The following is a 15338-nucleotide window of genomic DNA, read 5'->3' as shown; positions in this document are numbered from 1 at the left end:
CCCGTTCAAGAAATCTATCAAAATCCATCTTAGAATTCTAGTCGTTGATGCAAAACTGCATTGAATTTTTGACAAGTTTGAATGGAAATAAGAGAACGGTCATCCATTAGCACAGGGTCTAATTGGGTTTGAAATGACATTAATTATGACGAGGATTGCGACCAATTCTGTATGTCAAAGGGACATATTAAGTAGAGTTATCTAACTTTAGTAAGAAGTGACTTCAATTAATGCAATTTTCAAAACCTTTTGTTGAGGCAAAGGCAAAATTTGTATATAAGGAAAACTTTGAAGGATGGTGGTGGGCAAATTCCTCCGCTTTACAAGAAAAGATCTTGTGCTTCCTTAAGGAAAGAAATCTGAATTGCAATACAAAAAGGCTCTCGTATTTCATTACAAGTCCTTACAATGTTTTTAAATGGAAGTTCTCTTGGAATTTCCTCACCATCAGTCTTTCACTACACAACGATAATGTCAATGTTTCTTGGGTTTTCATCACCCGATGAACTGTGGTCGTGCAAATGAGTTATGAACAAAAGCGACAAGTGCAAAACAGTGCAAAGAAAGAAATAAACCTCAGCTTTTAAATGCATTTGACATTGTTTGACCACTTAATCAAAATCAGTTTTCCCTAAACAACAGAAGTGTTATTGAAAATAGGAGTGATGCTGGTGTTGATTCCTAGTTTGCAAGTGACCTATCTAACACAAACTGCCAAATATTTTGAAAAGATGTCTAGAAAAATAAATCTTGTAATATTTCGGCTGCATTGTTCATATAAATTTTGCACAGTTTTTACTTCAAATCCTGGTAAAAACAGTTTACAGAAACTGGAAATGGTATTTGCAAATCGTAAGTCTATCTTGCCAAAGGTTACTAAAAGTACACCATCTAACGTAAATTAAGGTTATTTACACGTAAATACATTCAATGCAATATACTGAAAACCTTTTATAGATATTATATTGTGAATAAAACTATATGATTAATAAATTCAATTTAATAAAACTTTCATACAAGGGGAGAGAGAGAGAGAGAGAGAGAATTGACACTATGTAAATTTTTGTATGTATGTGTTCCACACAGATAACAAAATATGGGTTAGGCTTAAAATAATAATAAGATTTGAGTTAAATTGATGAAGTTAGAGAGGTCTGAAAAAGGGGCCACGACAATATGCTTAAGTGGAATCATTCTTTAGGTCATCATGATTATACCCCCCCCCCCCCCCCCGCTTGAAAAGTGTGATGGTATATAGTAATCGGTATTTCCGTCCGTCTGTACGTCCGTCTGTTACGCTTTGGGGTACCCATCTCTTATCCGCAACTCCTCTCATACCACTGAAGGAAATTTAATGAAACTTTCGCAGAATCTTTATTACATATTGCCATTGTGCACCTCCTATTTTACTTTTTGATCTGACATATATTTTTGATTTTCCAGAGCAAAACATGGACACTGCCACTATATTCATATGGGAGGCGGGGGGTATCATTTAGTGAGCTCATTGCTCACAGTACCTCTAGTTTATTTTTGAAATTTTGTGGTTATATTTAAATATTTCAGGTAGTAGTTGACTTAAAATCATCAAACTTTGTCAGTTGATTCATCTTCATGATCTTGGGCCCTTGAAGAATGTCAACTGAAAAGTAGATCACTGTGACATACTTTTGAATTGTTTGCATATATAATTAAATACGTCAGGTATTAATTGGATGCATTGGGTCCCCAGAGTATGTCAACTAAAAAGAAGGCAACTGTGACCTATTGTTGGAATTTTACAATGATATTTTACTGTTTTGAGAAACTAATTGGCCAATAATCATCGACGGAGTTTATGTATCTTGGGTCATTAGAATGTGTCAACTGAAAAGTAGGTCACAATGACCTTGTTTTGGAAGTTCAATTTACGGCTATACTTGTATATATAAATATTCGAGGTACTAATTGGCTCTGAATCATCAATCTTTGTCAGCATAAGTACACTGTACTTGAATCCGGAAAAAATGTCAATTAGAAAGTAGGTCATAGTGATCTTCTTTTGGAATTTTAAGGCAATATCTAAATATTTTAAATAAAAATAAACTTAAGGTATCCAATCGATAAAAGGACATAATTTTCTAACCTTTAATATTCATCCTCTTTTAGATACTTTGAAACCAATTCAAAGCAGTTTAGAGTAGAAAAGGATTTACCAGGAGAAATTTTCAAAAATATATTTTCCCGAGCAGTAATTAACTAATTAAGAATGCATTGAGGTCTATGGGAAAAAACAATTTTTGTAAAAAAAATAAAAATTTAAATACTATGAATATTAAAAAAAAAATGCTAAGGTGAAAAGATGCATATAATTATTAGGAACAGAAAAACGATTAAAAATATTTTTTACCCGATAGATTTTTAAAAAATGAATTTTATTGATTAAAAGCGAAGGGGTATAACTCTTCAAGGACGGGTCAAGGTAAAAAATTAGGACACGCTCCGCTCTTACATACTGAAACTAAACCATAAAGATTATGTCAACATATATATATTGAGTATACAACCAATATATGTCTGTCATGCATTCAAATTCATTGAATCTGAGGCTATTATGGATCAGATACCTTAACATCATCAAACTTTAATTGTCGGTTGATGCATTTTTGGATTTTGAGTGTTTTCTTAGTAATTACGTCACTTTTTAAATATTATTTTAGGGCGTTATCTTAATTAATATACAGGGTACTTAGAGGCTTTAAATAGAAATGATATGTTGTACAATTTATCAAAAGAGCGATCAGAGGTCCTTGGGCCTCTGGTTTCATAACAAATTGGCAATTAATGTAATGTATTACATGAAATTCTCGCATAAAGAACTGATGTTCCTTCGATCTTAGGACAAATACACACAATATGCAGAAGATGGTGAAATATATATAGCTGAATGGGGGCATACCCACAGGTGATCTCGTCTTTTTAAGGGGTACCAGTTACCAAATCATCTGTAAAATCGATTTGTGGTATCCTCCAGATTTGCAATTAAGTTTCTAATTTTTCATTTACCTACTTTGGACTTATTGTCAGTTTACTATAAACATCTTCTTAAATTTTACACAATTACCAAATCATCTTATGGTCCATCTCATGGATTCTGATTGTCGGTGTCCTGTAGATTTGCTATAAGGTTTTTCAAATTCATTTTCACCACAAGGGCCAAATAGGGGCCGAGAAACGTCATTTAACTTGTAGTGTTCCACGATCCTTGCCGACCGGTTTCCTGAGTGCAATGTAATTTGGCTCAATTCGTTGCGTTTATTTATTTGAAAGTGAATAACTTTAACGAATTCGTTGCTTGCTAGATCCAAAGTACATTTAGAAGCATAAACTTAATAGATGGTATAATATCTACCGCCATGTTTCGTCCTTTCTGCAGGACCCATAAGTTCTATTTTATTGTTCAGTGCATATATTTAATCAGTTTTGCATGCCGTAGAAAGTGCGTTTGAAAATTGTATTGATTTTTTTTTTCAAATCTTCACAAAATCTTTCTGCATTGAAATCTCTTTTTTTTGTGCATTTTATAAGAAGGAATGGAATCAATAGACCCACTTTTGATGTATGAACATATCTCCTCAAATTCAACAAGCCTCTTGTGCTCAAACCATTGAACATTTTAAACGTTATAAAATCATTTTGAAGAAAAAAACGTAGATTGTAAGGTGTATCATTATGTATTTCATGTACAACTTGCTTTCATTCCCAACATTTTGAAAATTTCCAAAGGTCCAAGGTCGATGTTCATACATGTATTTCAATTTTTGCCACTGCTGCGTCATCTTGCTCTAAAGGATTATTCAAGGCTATCGCTGATTTTATGTATGTCTGAAACTTGTGATTATTTTAGGTATCGCCTTGCAATCACCATCTTAAGAAATATTTAGTATATACACATCAATTCAGTTAAATTAACACAGTTGAACATAGAAACTGTTCTCAATGAGACAATGACAAAGTTGAAGATAATAAAAGTAACCGATCCATCTCCATATTCTGTAAAACAATTCAGATCTGTAAGTATGGCAGAAAACACAGTTCTCGGGTATTCTAGCGATGGGATCAGGTATCTAGAGGGAGTAAACATCCCTTGTTGACCCGATCACACCTGCAGGGAATTCTACGCATTGATCAAGTAGACATAACATTAGATAGTCAAATTTAGTATAAAAACTAGTGCTAATTGTAACAGGGACCGTTACAGATGTTCCCCAAACGCTCCCCAACTCCCTTTTGGTGCCATATTCCCTGTAAGCTTCATTAAATAAGACAAACTCGATGCATTTGAGACTTTAACAACGTTTACCCAGAAGTGTACCAAGTTCATTCAAATTTTAGCATTGCACGCGTGTGCATGTGAATGCATGTGCGTAATGACCATATCATCTTGTCTACACAATCTATATATTTAAATATACTAAATATTAAAGTATTTAATCTAAAACTATTAAAAGGATACGCTCATTCAAGTGTTTTTTTTGATTTTGCTCATTTCACATGCACGCACGTGCATACATGAGCATGGTAACCATATCTTCTTGTAGATGTCCGTTACATCTATCTATGTTCTAAATCTCACCCCGTTTGGTTGAAAACGAAGGGAGTTATAGCTGTTAAAGTTTCAGCCAATCAGATTGCAGCGCACGAACATGCTCGTGTGTGCATGTGCATGGTGACCATATTTTCTTGTAGTAGTCCAGTATATCTATCTATGTTCCAAATCCCATCCTGTTTGGTTGAAAATCAAGGGAGTTATAGCTATTTAAAGTTTAAGCCAATCAGATTGCAGCGCACGTGTATGCACGTGTTTTCATGATAATTGCTATATATCATGTTGTAGTATATACTAATGCATGGCTATTTTCAAAATTTCAAAGGATTTCGTCAAAAAACAAGAAAGATATTGAGACTTTAGTTTCAGCCAATCAGAACGAAGCGCACGTGCATGCGCGTGAGATCTTTCTATTTTGACCATGTCATATTGTCTATGCTTCTAATATATCCTTATATTATAAGTTTCAAAGCATTTCATAAAAATTTTTAAAAGTTACGCCTATATCAATTAAATCGGTCATTTCACATGTTGCACGTGCACGCTCTTGCAAGCACGTGCGCGCAAAATGACCTTCGTTCCGCAAATCTACATAACCTGTCTACTGACCCTAAAAACATTTCACCTTAGTCGGATGTATAGTTTACGAGATCATTCCTGGACAAAAAAGTACCCAGGAAGAAGAAGAAGAAAAATAATAATAATAATAAGAAACAGAGTAAAAACAATATGTTCCCCAACTTCGTTTGGGGAACATAACAAAGGCTAGGTATGAAAAACGTCATCTAATCAGACCCATGCAGTGAAAAGTTTTCTGTTTGTTATACAAAAAGCATTATATAACGACCATAGACTTTACAGAATGATGAGGTTGTTGAAATCCCTGTCACGTCAACTTTTTTGTCAACAGCTAGTTTTGGTTTATAAAAACTGATCGTACTCAAAGTACGTTATTGGGTATCGAATAAGTTAAGAGACCGAAACGCATACCGGGTATGTAGGTGATACAAATAATGAATTTATAAAATGACCAACCGGAATAAAAATATTATTTAATTGCTTTAAATATTAGTAATACACCAAAAGTCATGCTACATACCATTCAAGGACATTACTATGATTGATTTGATGATTGTATGTTGTTTAACGTTCCTCTCGTGAATTTTTCACTCATATATCATATACGACCACCACTTGCCGGTGGAAAGCTACGAATTTTGTCCTATACTCGACACTTAGGGCCTTTGAGCAGTGAGGGATCTTTTTCGTGCCAGCACCTACTGTGACACGGGACCTCGGTTTATACGGTCTCCACGTCCCACAGTGGGATTCGAACCCGCGACGTAAGGATCAACTCCTTATTTCGCGACTCTAGAGCAGACGCGCTAACCACTGCGCCACGCGGGCGACGACATTACTATGAATAAACTCATTAAACTGAATTCCCCATGCACTTATCCAGAGGGAATATGAGCTTGCAAAAGAGAATTTTACGAAAAAATAATGAACGGTGAAAGAATATGTACGTATATCTATTTAATTAAAATATCGAATTGAACACAGCCACATTTGTATATAATAAAGGCAGTATTATACAGGAACAACATTTTTCTAGATTACAGTTGCCCGGAAAATTCATACTTATTCAAAACATTTGTAAATCTACTTCCATTCTTCGTTCTTGTCCTGGGGAACCACCAAAAGGATTTTCTGAATGAAACATGTTGTTCGATCTAAAGAAAGAAAAAAAAAAGCAATGTGCATAAGAGTACCAAAGGTTTTATACTGAATCTGATGTTGTTTTCAAAGATGTTAATTTCTATCCCGATTTTTATTTTGTTTTTGATTTTATTCAACTTCGCTTTACAACATAACATTACACAAACAATAGTGCGTTTACAATAAAGGGATTTTTTCACTCACGTATCACGTCTGAAATCTCGCGAGGTTTTGATCTCCATAAAACACCTATAAGGTAGAGAGGAATTCCAGCCACGATAAGGATGACAGCCAATAAGCTTTCAGCAGGCTTCTGTAGACATGTTAGCACTAATATCAGAAGACTCGAGGCTAGCAGAAAAATCGGCAAGACAAGAGGAAGCTGGAAAACAAACCAAACACCTTTTGATATATAGACCTCAGAGAAAGCATAATTTCATCGAGTACCAAGTGCGAGGTCCATATGCTTTCTCTATGTTCTTTAATCTAAGGACTGTATTTAATCAAAAGGCTATATCTTTATTATTCTTATATAACTAAAAATAACCGTACCATCCTAAAATAATCTTTTTGAATTAAAAACTGTTGCATTGCCCCATTATTTTTGTCCCGGTTACCTTAATAGGTCTAGGAAGTTCTGGTTCCTTGATTCTAAGGTAAATCTGACCAGCGAAAACACAGGAAAGGACAATAGCAAAACCAAAACCCATCATCTCAATAAGGAAGAATATCTCCTCAAAACTCTGCATAACCAGTGTCAAAATCAGCTGAAAACCACAAACAAAGTCAATAAAAATGGGGGAAATATAATTATTAGAAAATACATTCTTTTTCAAAGTATTTATAAAGTATACGTACAATGATTAGAAGAGATGGTGCTGGAGTTAGATATTTAAAATTGATCATGGAAATGATCTTTGGAAGATGGTTGTTCTTGGCACCAACGAAAAACAACCTGGAAGGGAAGGGAAAGAATGTGGACTAATGATTTCAAATACATGTATTTAAAATTGTCAATGCAACCCTATACATGTGTACGTCTTGTCATGTATAAGTGATATTAAGGTTTTCGTTTTTTTTTTTGTCCTGGCAAGCAAAATATACAATCATTATGGCTCTTGCTCTAACACAAGTATTCAGATACATGTATTTTTATGCATATTTTTCAAACCTTGACATAGATAAACAAGTTCCATTCATGGACCCCATTACTGAAATAGCGATCAGGATCGGCATAATCCAAGCAATGACTCCTACTGTCTGCTCAGCAAAGGTCTGCGGATGGAGAGGACAAAAGCAGAGTCACACAATTAGTGGTGAGGAGGTTGAGGTTAAAATTAACTGCTATGAGTGCGAAAACTAAAAAAAGTTAATCATCACTTACAACCGCCACGGCAGACGATCTCAGCATTTCTGTTGGCGTCAGGACTGAGAAGTAGGCGATGTTTGCAATCAGATACACGAGAGTCACGATGGTCATCGATATTATAATGGCCAGTGGTAAATTTCTAAACACAAGACAAGAATATCATTGATTAAAACAAAATTTTAACCAATCAAATCTATTATTAAAATTATAGGGAATCGAAGCTTGTACATTTACTAGAAATTCAACAAATTTTATCGTCCCTTGTGGCCCCGCCCTACCATGATTTTGAACGAACTGCAGTCTACACTACCTGGGGATGCTTCCGTATAAAAATGACCAATCATCGCTTTGCTGTTCTTAATAAGATTTTCCTACTGTATATATTTCTATGTAAAACTTTGATCGTCCCTTGTGGTCCTACCCCCGGGGGTCAAAATTTGAACAAACTTCAATCTACACCACCTGAGGATGCTTCCATGCAAAAATAACCAATCATGGCTTTTCTGTTCTTGGGATGAAGGTTAATTTCTAAAGATTTTTCCTATATATTTTTATGTAAGACTGTGACCCTGCCCCATCCCCGGGGGTCATGATTTGACTGAGAATTGTACTATATCTTAACCTGAAAAGAAGTGTACAGATAAGGGTCATTTTCCAACGGCGTGTCGGTAAGAACAAGTCAAAGGGTTAAAAATACTACTGGCTAGAAATTAGCCTCAGTTGAATTTTGCCCATCACATACGATATTACAATGAAGAATCATTGAAAAAATTACTTGTATCATTAAAAACTTTGTGGTAGGGCCGGACATCAATTTTTATATTTAGCCAACTTTAACTTTTCAAGAGTTTCATGATGCCTAAGACTTTGGTGATGAACATTTTTCCGATATTGAAAACTTGCAACCTTAAAATTAAAGTAGGTCATTGAAAACTTGCAGCCTTAAACGTAGGTCATGGGTAAAATAAAACACTTACTGGTTTAAATAAGTTTTGTATCAATTGTTACATATAGAGAAGTGAACGTCCTCTAATCTTAGAAACAGAATCAATATTTGAACTCCTTTTGAAAAATTTTTTCATTCTAGTACTAATATACAATATTTGTTACATATAAGCCTTTTGGTTTTCCTTTGAGGTCCTCTGAGCAAAATTATGACCTACAACACTTTTCTGTGGACGTATCCGTATCGGATATACCATTTTTGGAACAGGTTCACAAACAGGGAAACAAAGATTTTTAACAAGGATCACTTATAACAGGGTGCAAAGTTCTATGTTACACCAGTGGTTTAGCATAAGCAAATTTAGCATTTAAACAGATTCCCTTTAGTCAAATCAGAAATAAGGTCAAAATGCAAATATATTTTTAAAATTAATATAAACACATGCATTCACAATAACATCTTATCAATTGTCTGACATTGTATGTCAGGGTTATCCACTCTGCCCATGATCTTTTGAAACCATTGATACTGTAAAATTGATGTTACAATTACCTATGTGGATTGATCACTTCATCTGTCAAGAAATTCAGATAGCTCCTGAAATTCAGAATATAATTATTAAGAATTGAAGAACTACTTAAGTTAAAAGAAGGAAAGCTTAAAATTTCAATTGAACTTGATTGTATGAAAACTTGCCATCCTCCAAAGGCCCAAAACCCTGAGTAAAATGAAATGGCGATTGCACCTGCACTAAAGTCGCTGCCATCAAAAGCTTTGTTGAAATTTTCAACTTTTCCTAAAAAAAATTAAAAAAAAAAATAATTTTTTAAAAAGAGTATGTTTAATAGTAATCCATTGACAATCAAAGTTATTTTCAGTCCTGTATAAATACGCGAGGACGACTCGGCTATTCAAAACGGTCATTTATCAAGGATCAAAATAGACTCTATTTAACTTGAGGTACTTTAAAACAACAAATATTGAGTGTTCCCGTCGGATTCTCTTCCAGGGCTGGGTCAAGTGGACTAGATAATCAGGATAACTACGATTGTGTAGAACTGTGGCTCTTTAAGGTTTCTAACAGCTAGTCCTTCAAAAACACTTTCTGTCAATTTCCTCTAGTACTTCTCCGACGATGAGATTCCTCTTGAAATTCTCACAGACGGAAATGTCCACTATTGTCAGACTTGATTGAGATCTAATTACTGGGGAACCCTCAAATAGGAAAAGTATGAGTGCGATCTAAGCTCCGGGATCTCACTGTTGTGTATTAAAATGGATTCAAGGACCAGGGCGCATGAGAATAATTTACAAAATACAGTGTATCCGGAAAAATAGGCCAATGCTTGACATGCATCGTCAACATTTTTTTAAATCACAAAATCTGGCAAAATTTCATTCAACTAAAATTTTAAAATATTGACTAGATGTATTGTCCGCTTACTTAACTTATATGTGAATGTTATAGGCAACAAAAATCTAAAACACAAAACACTATAACCAAATATACAAACGAACAAGCGACAAGTCTATAGAGCGCAGACATATTATCAAATATCATTCCTTAGAAAACAATTGTGTCAACTTTTGGGGAATTCTATTACATATGCGTCGGTAGCAAATTGAAAGGGGGTACGTGGGAAGGGGGGGGGGGTAACATGCTATATTACCCATATTGGTCCATACTTCTACATAAAGTTGGGAGGAGACTTTCAATGAACATTTTCTGTAATTAAAAGTTATGTCTGAAACCCCCCTCCCCGAATACTACGTGCCTGCACTGTGTAAAAGGCATACTCTAATTAACAGTAACGAACTTCATTTGTTCAGGTTGGTCCGGATGTTGTAACATACAGTAAAACCTGTTTAAGCAGAAACCTAATATGCAATGGATTTTTTTTCCGAACTATTGTCTATTACGAAATTATTTACGCAGAACGAAATGATCGCTCCAATTTCTACAATTTCTTCAGAAACTATCTGATTTAAGACGTAGTTATGATCCTACATATATAGTGAACATCTTGTTTATAAGATCTGCAAGAATTTAAGTGTTGATTTCAATTGTTTTCTTATCTGGTCGTTTTTTAAAACCGTTGTGAAAGTTTTTCTTCCTTTTAATATGGATATTGATTTATTATGAGAATGATGTTTATTATATATGCATGTTTATGCTCTTTTACGAAAGGTTCTAAGGGTGTCATTATTTTCTTTTTGAGAGCCCTTTATTGTAAACTGAGAGCACTCCTCCACTTCTCTGCCTGACCTATGCTAAAAGTTTATAGCTTTATTCTTTAAAAATGTATTTTTGTTGTCAGAAATTAATTTACATAGACACACCTTAATTTAGAGGTCTTTTAAATAAAATCTTTGCATTAAACTTATAAATTCTGGCAAGAAATAGTTCTACGAGTAATTTATTTTCTTTTCTTTATTCAATTTTGTCATAAATTGTTGCTTAATGAAACAATTTTAAGTTCCATTTAAGCAGCTGTTAAAATGACCCAGTTAGTGACATGTAATTAATAGATGATGTTTCTCGTGAAAACAAAATTTCAACAGCTGTAGCACTTTGTAACCATCTTAAATACATCTTCCATTGTATTTGTTATTTATATTGTAAAATTCAACGTGAGAAATAAAATCATCGCCATTGAAAGAAAGTGTACGATTTTGTGTCAACATCACACCACGATTCACTTAAAAATTCAACAGAGTAAATTCGGTCATCTAAGGAATTTCCCCGGGATATAATATGCTTAAATATTTATGACACGTGTCAATCTAGAAAGTAAAGTCCCCTGGACGGCTGCATGATCGGATTCATTTCCAAGATAAACATCCCATTAAGGGAAGGATAAACGAGTGCGCGTAGGACACAGCGTCTCCAGACTGCGTTTGAGGAATATGGTTGCTTCCTGCGCGGCCTTTGGATTCACGTGCCCCTCGGTGCAGGTTGTCCATATATAGTCTTTTCTTTTTACTTTGTCGATTATCACGCTAGAAAACCCTTACATAAACGTGGGTTTTGACCCTGAGGGTAAATCAAGAAGGGTCAACAAGATTCGTGTTGATATAAATTTATGACTTATCAGTAATACAAACATTGCACTCTTAATAAGTGTCCCAGAGACTGTGTCAAGATCAGCGCAGAACAAAGAAGATAGTAAAGCAGTGCATTATATAACAGACCAGTTATCAGATAATATGTACTTAGATGTGAACTGGTGATTTGCTGTGTATGCATTTTATGTAATTGACGCGTCATTATAAAAATATACTCACCTTGACCCATAGAAACGAAGCCGATGATAATGATGAGAAAGAGGGCCAGCAGCTTGCTGGCTGTGATTACAACCTGAATCTTCGTGGCCCATTTGACATTGACACAATTTATCAAAATCAAAAATACTGTAAAATAAAAATATTTTCTTTTTCGTAACTACTAGTATAGAAATAGGCTTTTAAAGAGTGATTTAAGAAAACCAATAGAACGCTCTCACGAGATTGCAAAAATATAATAAGATATGTTCTTGCTGTATTGTAGCAGAAACATTTTATTCAAGTTTATGTTTTTTATCAAAATATTTTTGATACTTATAAAAAAAATCTTAAATTGATTAATATTTCAATGTGTTCATACCTATTACTAGGGCTGCAATCAACCTTATGCTAATAATTGGAGGATCGCAATCCAAGAAAAATGGACGAAGAATATAAGTTGCAAAAATAAGACATGATGCGGCCACACAAACTGGACAGATGATGATGAAATTTATCCACATGGACAAAAAGGCGGGAAAGTCGCCAAAGGCTCGTTTAATGTACGCATACTCTCCGCCGGATTCTGGAATCGTTACTCCTAGCTCGGCATAACAGAGAGCACACAATGCCGAGAAAACTCCGCAAACACCCCACATGACACAGGACATTCCAACAGATTTCACATTCTGTAAAATGCCGACAGGAGAAACAAAAATACCAGATCCTATTATAATGCCCACTATTATGCAAACAGCATGAAAAAGATTGATTTGTTTTTTTAATTGCACTATTGTCACTTTGTTTGATGACGCAGTCGCCAGCGACGTTGATGACGTGTTCACTATTCGGTTCTTGACGGAGTCGCCGTTTTGGAGCAACATATTTGTTTTAGGGGTTCCTTAATTGTCTCGGAAGATGTGTCGCAGAACAAATATGAAATCCCTTTATATAAAGATGCGGATGGGTTTTTTTTATGGCTATCGATTAATAGTCCCTCATCCTTTCATTTCTCATTAAAATATATATATATATATATAATGTACTTCTGGAAAGCACAGACAATCCAATATGGGTCAAATGAGATAAAATGTACATTCACCCGAGAGGGTTTAAACACATTACACTGACCGTTCTGTGAGAAAACAACTTTAAGGTGTCCAGACCTTCTGTGCCGTGTATACCATTCAATGATTGCATCACTTCAGTCGTATCGAATCGACCCCGGATCATGCACGGCGTACCTGATAAGCACTCCTGAACTCAGGAGTTGGAACATGCCCTAACTGTGTGATTTCAGTGTTGTAAAACTATTGAATATAATAGACTTTTTAAAGCTGTATTTTAAAACAGCGAATCTTTTCACTTGCATGGTTGATTTCTCGATTTTAAAAGTTTTTATGATTATAAACTTATTATCGAGTTATTCCCTGCACTGTTTTAGATTTTATTTAAATAAATTAACGAAACAAAATGTCCTTGATTTTGTTTGTTTGTTTAAATTCATAATTATTTTTTGTCTATCAAATATAGAATCTTAATTCCGAAGCAGGTAGACTCAGTTTCGAGAATTAATAATACTAGTATCACGTCTGTAACGAGATATGTATAGTCATCGCGGGATATGCTGTATACATATCGTACTTGCTTTGGTTGTGGATATGCTGTATACATATCGTACTTGCTTTGGTTGTGGATAAGGAATTCGACAAAGTTTTTTGTCGCTACTTTAGGTATTATTTCTTTAAGCTTTCTCTGGCTTTAAGAATTGTATCATATAATTAATCATATATTAAACTCATATTTTTGATACTTTATTTAACTTTTAATGGTCTGAAACAGTCCTGTATATAGTTTTTGTAATGTCGGTTTAAAAGAGTCCCATTTCGACGTCCGTAACCACAAATGGCCCTTTGTTATCTTTGAAACACAAGTGAAAGGTATGTAAATTACCAGGAATTAAAGTTAAATGTATGATTATTTATCAAATACTATTTTTAAAGCTTGGGAAAGTATTAAATACAAGAAATAATACCCGAAGTGAGCGACAAAAAATCGTCGGCGTAAATCGAAGGTTTTTACAACGCATATATATCAAATATATTTGAACAATAGAACTGCAATTTTCTTTGCATTACCTCGGCATAAGATACAGGTTTTTAAGGGTTTCTTGATGTCAACTTTTATGTTTCAAAAACGCATAATTAATATAACATTCCATACTGATTTTTTGCAGATTTTTATACTTTTATTAATTGAAATAAAAGACTTTTTTGTTCATAAAAAACATTTTTAAAAATTAAATTTGGTTGAAAAGGAAAAAAATTGATCAGTAGTACAATTTAGCTTTCTTGTCATTTTCGTTCCCATACAGCGGTAATGTTATGGTATTTGATCTGGTAACACATTCTCTCGCAATAGATTTAGAGGGATGTAGTAAGTGAACACGCTTTTGTATGTGGGTTGTCCTAAGTGCTCAGGCACGTAGCATTGATTTTGAAAGTTGGGGGGGGGCAGCCACAGAATTTTTTTTTACTTACCTGAAAAAGTTGACAAGCAAAAAGAAAAAGGGGGAATTTCACTGCCTATTTCAAAGGGCAAACTTTTTTCACTACCAATTCCTTTCAACATCATTTTTTTAAGCTTACAATACTATATTTCCTTCATGTTCCTTTACTTTAGTATAAAGTGGGGGGGCCAACCAGCCTTTCTAAGAACATTTTCAATAATAAAAGTATTGTTGGCAAAAAAGTGGGGGGGGGGGGGCCCCTTGCCTGGTGCTAATAATTTCCCCACTGCTCAAAGGTCGAAGTGCCAATAAAATAGTGTGACCCCTTTTGAGTTAATTTCTCAAACAAACTTTTTGACCGAACTATGCAGTATTTATGATTTTACATTGGACACAAGTTCCCAAAAGCAAAGCATGGTCACTTCGATTTGTTTTCTATATTTTGGTTATCAGCAACTTTATAAAAAATATTTTGATGAGACTTTCACAAAATAACTTTTATATTGTGTAATTATGCACTTCCTACTTAACTTTATATACATGTATATATGTTGATCGGACACTTATTTTAGCTATTTTCATATTAATTAAAAATGGAATTTGCCATTTTACACAGTGGGAGGGGGGTTATCATTCTGTGACCTCACTGTATACTTCTAGTATTGTAGTGGTACTTTTTCCCGCTTTCGCGAAAGGAGGGGACACGAAATCTCATTCGTCTGACTGTCTGTCCCAAAAACTTAAACCTTAGTTCATAACCTTTGAACGAGAAGAGATAGATTTCACATGCACATTACCTGTGGCAAGGCCTTTTCAAGAACACTATAATTTTTTATCCATTGACCTTGACATTGGAGTTCGCCCTATTTTTAAAAGAACAAGATGTGTTTGTGAAACACTATGCGCCCGGCGGCAGCAAAGTTCAAAAAATATATTTTTAGCATAT

At 34.5% G+C, this 15338-nt stretch overlaps 1 protein-coding gene across 1 annotated transcript; it reads right to left on the bottom strand.

Annotated features, from left to right (window-relative positions):
• Positions 1-6109: 6109 nt before the first annotated feature.
• On the bottom strand, positions 6110-13258 carry LOC134259519 (large neutral amino acids transporter small subunit 1-like). The gene is made up of 10 exons (XM_062742107.1): positions 12266-13258; positions 11908-12033; positions 9319-9418; positions 9175-9219; positions 7692-7815; positions 7479-7582; positions 7166-7262; positions 6925-7074; positions 6512-6689; positions 6110-6321 (listed from the first exon to the last, which is right to left on the bottom strand). Exons 1-10 carry the CDS (start codon positions 12765-12767, stop codon positions 6251-6253), a joined length of 1497 nt encoding a protein of 498 aa, XP_062598091.1. The 5' UTR covers positions 12768-13258; the 3' UTR covers positions 6110-6250.
• Between the last annotated feature and the right edge of the window lie 2080 nt (positions 13259-15338).

Source organism: Saccostrea cucullata, unplaced genomic scaffold, assembly GCF_032062105.1.
Source record: "Saccostrea cucullata isolate Sc308-1 unplaced genomic scaffold, CSIRO_AGI_Scuc_v1 ctg573, whole genome shotgun sequence".
In the NCBI taxonomy this organism is placed as follows: Eukaryota; Metazoa; Mollusca; class Bivalvia; order Ostreida; family Ostreidae; genus Saccostrea; species Saccostrea cuccullata.
Note: the sequence above shows the minus strand (reverse complement) of the source record. Positions and strands in the feature narration are given on the sequence as shown.

Bases quoted from the DNA above. Each gene is read 5' to 3' on its own strand.
- LOC134259519 (XM_062742107.1), bottom strand. From the start codon at position 12,767: ATGTTGCTCCAAAACGGCGACTCCGTCAAGAACCGAATAGTGAACACG. The intron at 9,220-9,318 runs GCAAGTTTTCAT...TCTGAATTTCAG, and splicing joins TTTTGGGCCTTTGGAGGATG to GAGCTATCTGAATTTCTTGA. The intron at 6,322-6,511 runs GTGAGTGAAAAA...TTCTTTCTTTAG, and splicing joins CGAGATTTCAGACGTGATAC to ATCGAACAACATGTTTCATT.